Raw genomic sequence first — 9,397 nt, 5'->3', positions numbered from 1 at the left:
TTCTTAATATTCTTAATATCTTTTTTTTTTTAAAACTAAACGCAGCCTAAATGATTGGTTCAACTACTTAAATCAAATATAACTAAAATATGTAAAATGATATTACAGTGTATATAGATATATTGCACATATAGCAAATTTTACGAAGTGTTTAACTTTTAAGTTGTGTTTGTTTTCGAGAATAGAATAAGACAAGATACTGAGAACAAGACATAAAGAACAGAGATATAAAATTTTGTGTTATTGTATTCTATTTGGTGATAAACTATAATAAATTATAAAAATTTAATTTATTCTTATTTTTTTCATTCAAAAAATTTAAGATAAAAAATATAATAATAAAAAATATAATTATAAAAAATTAACAAAGAATAATAAATAAATTATGTTCCTTGTTAGTATCTTTGTGTCCTTTCTATCAGGATGAACACAAAATACACTAATTCAGTATCTCTAAATATAATATCTCTATTCATATCTATTCTGTTAAATACAATTTTATATCTCTCTATCATTATCTCAGTGTTTTGTATCTGTAAACAACCCCAGCCTTAACTATTGTTCTTAACATTGAATCAAATATTGTGATGGTGTTAGGTATATATTTAAGGTAGCAAATAGTTGTATGTATAAATTAGCGAAAGAATAGGACAAGTTGGCATTTAAGTATGACCGCTTTATGATGCGGTGCCTAGTTTTCTTCAAATTGAGATGTCAGCGGTAATGCAAGTATACAATTAATTGCAAAATATAAATTGAGAGTTAAATGGCTACTATTTGTTCTTTATTATAAATGACTCTATCCAGTGTAAGAATCTGGAAGGATGCAGAAACAAAAGAAGCTCAAATCTGTCTCGGTTTCTACGAGTTTCGAGATTTTTTGTAATTAAATTTCAAATTTACTCTTAGCTTTTAGTTTAATATAGAACCTTTTTTTTTTTAAACTTAATTTTATCTTTTCTTATAATTGGTAAAATATTTTTCTTCTCTGAAAAAAAAAACAGCAGTAATCTGCAAGACTACTAGTACTCAGCAAACAACCCATTTTTTATGATTTTGTCTAACTAAATCAATCTTTAATAAATAGAAATTAATATACAACTTTCGTCTCTTTCATGATTAAAAATAATAATTAAATCTTACTATGCACAACACACTTTTTTCAAGTTTGTCCCTTTGTGGTAGTTCACTATTTCATTTGTTATTTGCAGCATTAAGATAATTTTTCCCTTTTAATAGTCATGTTTGCCATTTCATTGTATCATAAAAGGTATTTCCATTTTAAAAAAAAAAATTTACCATAGTTTCTTTTTTTCTCCTTTACATTTTAAATCTCTTAGAATACCATGACTACTTGACTAGCTATTAAGGAGTGTGATATCATCCAATCTCTTTGTTTGAATCTAGAAATTCCTGATTCAGGGATATATGAAGTAAAGCATCATGAGAGAAAGCATGAACATTTTTCTTTAAATCTAATAAATGTGAATAAGCAAGAATTTTCTATATGCAGAACATAAATGTCCAAATTGAAGGTGTAAAAGCACTGTACAATAAGCTGAACTAGGATCATGGACTTGGCAAAGTGGCAACCTCCTGCAACCAACAAGCAACAAAGTTTATTATTGGTGGTGCAAATATCATTTCTCTAAATCGAAAACAAAAACTCTCAATCTCATTATTTTGAAATGACATGATTGTCTGCAAACTTATTATTCCCTCCCTGAACATAAGTATTAACAATAGTTACATGAAGTTGTTATTCTTGAAACTATCCATCAACACAAAATACATTTGAATTACCATTTCATGCAAACGTTCATTAGTATTTTTCATGCAAAAAATTAAACCAGCAATGCTAAAGCTTTGTCTTTTCTATTGAGATTCAATAAGAATTTCAAAATCCACACTTGCAACTAAGTTTAGAATAGTTAAGTTAGTTCTAAACATGTTATAAACAACACAGAAGATTTAAAAAAACAACTATTACCATGATATAAAAAATCAAGATTAATTGATTAAGGAAAAATATTTTGAACTAGTAATGGAGATTGTAGGATGCCTATCAATACCTCACTTGATATCTTGTCCCAAGGGAAGATCAAAATCAGAGAATGAAAGTGACGTAGGTAATCACAGCTGCATACGCAGTAAAGGTTATGCAAGTTATTGGAGACGAGGGCTCTGCTACTATCCTTTCGCTACAATGAACTCAGCAAAGAGTGGAACTCTCGTGGTTCTTCATTCTGTCTAACAACCTATTCACAAAAGGAATTTAACAATCAACATGTTATTAAAAAGGAGTTATAGTTATAGCAAGGTGTGACAAAAGTCAAACTTGATAAAAGAGAGATAAAGGCATACCTTGACAATAGTATTCTTCGGCAAACTTAACCGTGTAAGAACATCACAACCAATTCGATTCCAGTCAAATTCTCCTACAAAATCTGACTTCATACCTCTGATTAACTGAACCCGTGAAGCATCGCAACTGAAAGACCTCCCTATCCAAAAATATAAAATGTTTCCCTCATTGACATCAAAAGTTGGAGAGAACACAACAAAAGCAGCTTTAGATTCCAGATGACTTGCACCAAAAGTCTCGATCTTTTCTAAATTGGGCCAGCGGTATACTAGAGTTTGGGATATCTTGCACTGCAATGAGCCATCCCCATTATGAAGTGAATCTGATGATGTAGGCTTCAAGTATCCACTTGAGGAACCATATATTGACAACTCACTAGACTTTCTAACGGGCAAAGAATCCTTGTAGTCCACATTAATTGAATTAGCGCCTGTGTCCTCGACACGATTGTTAGTTCCACAAGAATTATATGTACTATCTGATGGTTGCGAACAGCTTAAGTTGCCATTCTCAAGAACCCCATCCTGTCGATTAGCATGCAAAGGCAATGGTTTATCTGTTACCTCTGTTTTATCATTCATTAGAGGCAACTGCAAAGACTTTGACAAACTACCCCTGCGTTCGGCCAAGGAAGATGATGGTTTTTTCAAAGGCAACGGGGCTGGGTGAGAATGAGGATGTGACAACTTGAAATCACAGATATCGGCACTATTAGATACTGGTTGGGAAGTAGAACTTTGCAACAGGGTCAAATTAGAAAACTTGGACAAAGATGAAGACACTGGATTGGCAGTCAAAACTGCAGAGTTATCTGGGGAAACCTCTGACAAGAACTTCAAATGAGAATTGGAATCAGAAGAAACAGAATCTGGAGAGATATACGAGGGCGAAGATGATGATATAGATGATGAGGATGGAGATGAAGTTTTTGTTGAATGAATACACAACATGGAATCGGAATAAACCCTTGGGAGGGATGACTTAGGGGCTGTGACAATCTCCTTCATATGAGAAGAGGAAACTTTACGCCTTAAGGCACTCCAACTACTCTCTCTTGCAGGAAGATGGGTTTCATGTTCATCCTCTGATGATGGAAATGGTGGCACAAAACCTCCAACAATAGCTTTTTGGAAAACTTCATAATCAACATCATAGGAGCCCACTTTCCTCTCACCCGGCCGAACCTTAGCACTTGATTTGAAACTTTCTACTTTACTGTAAGATTTATCCATCAAAGGCAAGAACCTTGAGAAAACTTCCCAGAAGTCAGCAGGTTCATGAGCTTCCCTAATCACTTTAACGGGTCCTTCCGCTTTCTCATAGCGAATAATCTGACCAACAGCACCTCTGGCATCCCTTTCCATGATGGGATCACACTTCATACCAATCCAAACAAATATTGCAGTGGGAATATGTACAAAAAAAGCTCCCCTGGAGTCCAATGCGGAAGGCGAAGGATCCGTTAACATTTTGGGGACGAGATGCAAAGGATCATAAGGCGAGTGTGGAGCCATCCTATACATCCTAAGCAAAGAGGTAGGGCTAAGAGGAACTGCATGCACCCTCTTCTGGCACTGCAACAACTGGCAAGCAAAACCCATATTCGGATCGGCAATACCCCTTGCAGCCTTCACCAACTGAAAAGCATCATCAAAGCTCTGTCCTTCCCTCCACATGAGGTATGCAATCACCAACGAAGTAGACCTAGACACACCTTGACAACAGTGCACAAACACCCTACCACCTTGTTCCCTAACATCCTCAAAGTAATCAAACACATCATACAAGATACTAGTTATATCCTCCGAAGGACTATCCTGAAGCCACAATGTTCTATACACAAAATCAGCCTTAAAATACTCGGGGCACACAAAACCAACACAGTTCAAGATATGAGTGATCCCATTCTGTTTCAATATATCCCTATTCTTAGCAACAGCATCACCACCAAGGTAAACATGTTCAGCAACCTTTGAACACTCCTTATCAAAAAATGCAATTCTATCCCTCTTCAAGAGTCCACTAACACCATTATTGTTACAACTATTATTATTACCACTACTATTACTGCCATTATTGCAATTCCTATCATTGTTCATCTGAATTGAGGAGAGATCAAGTTTCAACCTTTCACCAGGGTTACCTCTCATGCCGCCACCAGGGGTCAACGGCGGCTGCGGGGGCAACCACTCCCCAATGTCATCAGAGCTCGCCTGCGGCCACTCATCGAGGCTCCGCCGGGCTATCGAAAGCGGCTGGAGGGGCGGCAGGCTCGACCGGGACTTGGAACTCTGCTGCGATCGCGGCGTAAGTGGCGGCGGACAGAACTTGCGATTCTGGCCGGTGACAGTGTCTCCGCCGCAGGAATTTGGATCCGCCTCACCGGATGGGTTATTGCTGGAAGCGGTGCCGGTGCGAGAGGAGGACCACGACGCCGACCTCCAAAACACTCTCCGGTCACCAGCATCGTCGTTTCCCACCATGAGAGAAGAAAAAAGGGATTTTTGTGAAAACCTTAGTAAGATATGTCGGGGGAAGAACCCTAGCAGTTAGATTTTCAGGTTTTTTTTTCTGCTATGGATAAAAGTTAGGGATTAAGCGATATTTAAGGAATCGGAGCCAATTAGGGTTCTGCATTTGAAAATAGGGGAGAAAAACAGAACCCCAGTTAGGGTTCGGGAAATTAGGTTACAAGGAGAAAATTGATCAATGGAAACCGAGTCAGAAATCTTCAACTGAAAATTTTGTTGAAGGGTATTTGGTAAAGGGAAGGAACCGTCCCATGGGTACGATAAAGATGAGATTTTTCTTTTCTTATTCCATTTTTTTCTATCTTTTGTTGATGTAGATAAGAATGAAAGGATTAGGGATTTGAGCGAAGAACATAACAAAAGGGAATTTTGGAATTTGGACTGAAATTTAGAGAAGGGTGTTACTCTTAGTTGAGAGAAGGGAAAATGGGGAAAGTGGTGTGTTTATAAGAGAAATAGAGGAGGGAAGAGAATGATGAGTGAAATAGTGTATTTTGTATATTGAGTGGGACTTTGAAGAACTTTAAAATGAAATTTAAAAAAAAAATTATATTTCTTAACTACTAAATTCTGATTTTAAATAAAAATAAGATGGTGAGGTACAGTCGACTTTACGTAAAGTTGATAGTAAAGAGTTGTTAGATAAAAAATTAGTCAAATTAGTCAAACCATCTAACGGCTCTCAACTATCAACTCTACGTGAAGTCGACTGCACCTAAGTTTCTACCTAAAAATAATATTACGTATTTAGATTTTTTTATCAATTTAGTCCAACTAAATTAAATAATAAAATTTAAAATAATATTAGTCATAATTAATTTTTATGATGTTAAACAAATTTAATTAATTAACAAAAAGACTTAAACATATAGTATTATTTTTTAATTAAATTTTATCTATAAAATTAGAGTTTTATATATATATGACTTGTACTATTTCTCACTTAGGAAAAAGAAAAGGTCATTAATATTTAAAACCCAAGTCTTCTGCAAATTCTTAAACATCATTGAAACACAATTGTCTTAAGTAAAGATGTGATTGTGGTATATTGTGAAAATTTGACCATCTAAAAAGTTGAGAGATAGTGATGATGAAAATGATTTGTCTTGCAATGTAAATTCAAACCCTAATAATACAAACCCATATGATGAAAAACCTTCACTTTCATATGAAACAATCAATTTATTCCTTGGTTTTGTTTGCAAAACATCATTCGTAGAGGTTATTTTCAAGGTTCAAGGAAAGTTATATTTATATTTTGTAGAGATAAAATTTATGCATATATAGTTAGAAATTTAATTTATTTTATGCATTTATTTAGTGAACTTTTGTGAACTAATATTACTAATATCTTTTCAAAAAAATTTACTAATTCCAACATTTGATTATAAAAATTAGCACCATTTGTTGGCGTATTTTTTTTTTTACATAATTTTAATAAATACTTCGTAGTTTAATTTATATTCTATATGGATAAGCGATTCATAGTTTATTTTTGGTATTTATATAACACAATTGTTATACATTATTGGTAAATCATAAAAATTATTTGAATCCAAGACCAAAAATTGCAACATTTCTTCATTGACCTTTATTATTATTTTTTTCCTTGTCTCTTTTCTTAACATGAGTGCATGAGGGTTGATTTTACCCATGCGCTTCTCCTTTGACACAAACAAAATAATTTTGCAGGCAAATCATTAAAATAAATTAAGGGGATCAAAAAATTACACGAATAAGTCAAATAAAAATTTTTTTCATGAATCAACTAGTTCACATTTTTATATAGTTCGAATCAACCTAATTCGAATTCTATACATGTAGATGAAATTCGAATTAGGGTAATTCAAACTATATAGAAATGTGAACGAATTGATTCATGAACCAATTTTTAATTTGACTTATTCATGTAATTATTTGATCCTCTTGACTTATTTTAGTGATTTACCTTAATTTTGCAGAACCATAAAAAAATGGATCTAATATATATTATACACTTGAAAATTTTCTTATGTTATTAGGTACTTTCCTAAACTATTATTTTAAGAGTCTCCTAGAATAGTAGAATCTCATATTAGTATCAAACTAATATAGAATGTTTAAATATATAATAAACAAAAGAGTTTGGTAGTGATATGATATGTGTAGCTCTTTGCCACAATGGCATGGAAATGTTAATGACACGATACTATGGATTAGATCATCAACATGTGTATTATGACATACTATATATAGATACATATATTTTAATACAAAGTTGTGGGTTCACAATCTTTAGATGCACTAATGAGGGTTACATTCATGCCTTGTCATATAATTTTCTAGTATATGATTATATTTCGGTGAATCGATGTAATTTTTAAGAGGTAGATCTCGATAAGTTTTAAGAGACAGATCTCGATGAGTCAGTGCAGTTTTTAAGAAGTAAAACTCAGTGAGTTAATATAGTTGTTAAGAGAGATTTTAGTGAGTCGACATAACTTTTAAAAAGCAGCCAAAACTGTCATCTGATTCATGCCTCAACTATTGTGTTAAGAGGCAGATCTCTGTGAGTTTTAAGAGACAGATCTCGAAGAGTCAGTGCAGCTTTTAGAAAGCATATCTCGGTGAGTCAATACAGCTGTTAAGAGACAGATTTCAGTGGGTCAGTGTAGCTTTTAAGAAGCAGCCAAATCCGTCATTTGATTCATGACTCAGCTGTTGTATTAAGAAGCAAATATTGGTGAGTTTTAATAGGTAGATCTCAGTGAATCAGTGTAGTTTTTAAAAGACTGATCTCAGTAAGTCAATGTAGCCTTTAAAAAACGAATCTCGATGAGTCAATATAGTTGTTAAGAGACAGATTTCAGTTAGTCGGTGCAGCTTTCAAGAAACAGCCAAATCTACCATCTGATTCATGTCTTAACTGTTGTGTTAAGAGGAAGATATCATTGAGTTTTAAGAGACAGATTTCAGTGAGTCGCTGTAACTTTTAAGAGACTGATGTCGGTAAATTAATGTAACATTTAAGAAGCGAATCTCGATGAATCAATATACCTGTTAAAAGATAAATTTTTGTGAGTCCGTACAACTTTTAAGAAGCAGCTAAATCTGTCATCTGATTCATACATCAATTATTATGTTATGTTTCAGTAATCTAAAATATTTTATTCATCTAAATATATGCACCTCCATATAAATATAATTAAATAAAAAAATATTCAACTCTAATTGTATTTCGTCAAATTTAAGATAATCTAATATAAATTATTTTAAAATATACAATATATATATAAGGTAGAACGTCCATAAAAAAACATGTCATCTATCATAATTTTAATACCTCTTATCTAACTACTAATTTTATCATCAAAATCTCTTTCAGATATTAATAATAAATTATAAATTATTTTAAAATATACAATGTATATATAAGGTAGAACGTCCATAAAAAAACATGTCATCTATCATAATTTTAATACCTCTTATCTAACTACTAATTTTATCATCAAAATCTCTTTCAGATATTACTTTCCTTCAACTCAAAAATTGTAAATAATTAGAAGTTTCTATCCCCTAAAGATTTTCGTTAATCCAGATAGTTATTGAACAATTTGTACGTGTCAATTAGCAAGTATATATAAACTAATATCATGAAAATATATATAATATAACAATCTACATAATTGGAGGAATCAATATTCCTTTATGACAATCTATGACATGGGCATGCAGAGTTTTATTATCTATAAAGAGGTAGTTATTTAATTTCATTGGTATTGTTGTTGCAACATAATTAAGCAGCATCAACTACTCGTGAATATGAGGGAGGACCAGCAGTGAATCTAGACATTATGAAAAAGAGACAAGTGTTCCCACTCAATTGCCTTGTTCTTCAGGTTCAGGGCAATGACTAAATTAAATCCAAGATTATTTCACTTCTCACTATTTTGCTGCATCACAGGTAGCATGTGTTATCCCATATCATTCATTACTCTTTTTATAATAATATTTATGTGACAAATACCTTGTTTCTTTAATAAAAAAATATGAAAACTCAGGTGCAGTCGACTTCACGTAAAGTTTATAATTGAGAGTCGTTAGATGATTTAACTGATTTGACTAAATTTTCATCTAATAGTTCTCAATTATCAACTTCACAGAAGTCGACTGCACCTGAGTTTTCACCTAAAAAAAATAGTTCAAGTTGTACTTATATTGTAAGGGATTTTTTAGTCCAACATTTTAATCTCTAAAAGCAATTTTAAAGACAATCCCGCTACGTTATCAACAGTATTTCTACCAACTTCTGTCAATTCTGATTTATAACGGTATTTAATAAAAATGTCTTTATAGATGTGTCTAATAAAAATATTTTTTTTTATGACCGTGTCTAATGAAAGTGTCTTTATAGATGTATTTTCTAGATGTATTTTTTTATACATGTGTTTAAAATATAATAATTAATTATTGTTGGTAATAAGTTAGCAGATAGTATATTAGTACCCTATACTTTTCTTTT

At 32.5% G+C, this 9,397-nt stretch overlaps 1 protein-coding gene across 1 annotated transcript; it reads right to left on the bottom strand.

Annotated features, from left to right (window-relative positions):
- LOC107635637 (protein-tyrosine-phosphatase MKP1) lies at positions 1,381 to 5,385 on the bottom strand. Its single transcript, XM_016339160.2, has 3 exons — positions 2,365 to 5,385; positions 2,073 to 2,258; positions 1,381 to 1,596 (listed from the first exon to the last, which is right to left on the bottom strand). Exons 1-2 carry the CDS (start codon positions 4,846 to 4,848, stop codon positions 2,202 to 2,204), a joined length of 2,541 nt encoding a protein of 846 aa, XP_016194646.1. The 5' UTR covers positions 4,849 to 5,385; the 3' UTR covers positions 1,381 to 1,596; positions 2,073 to 2,201.

Source organism: Arachis ipaensis, chromosome B04 (genome assembly GCF_000816755.2).
Source record: "Arachis ipaensis cultivar K30076 chromosome B04, Araip1.1, whole genome shotgun sequence".
Lineage (NCBI taxonomy): Eukaryota > Viridiplantae > Streptophyta > Magnoliopsida > Fabales > Fabaceae > Arachis > Arachis ipaensis.
This window is presented reverse-complemented; position numbering and strand designations above follow the sequence as displayed.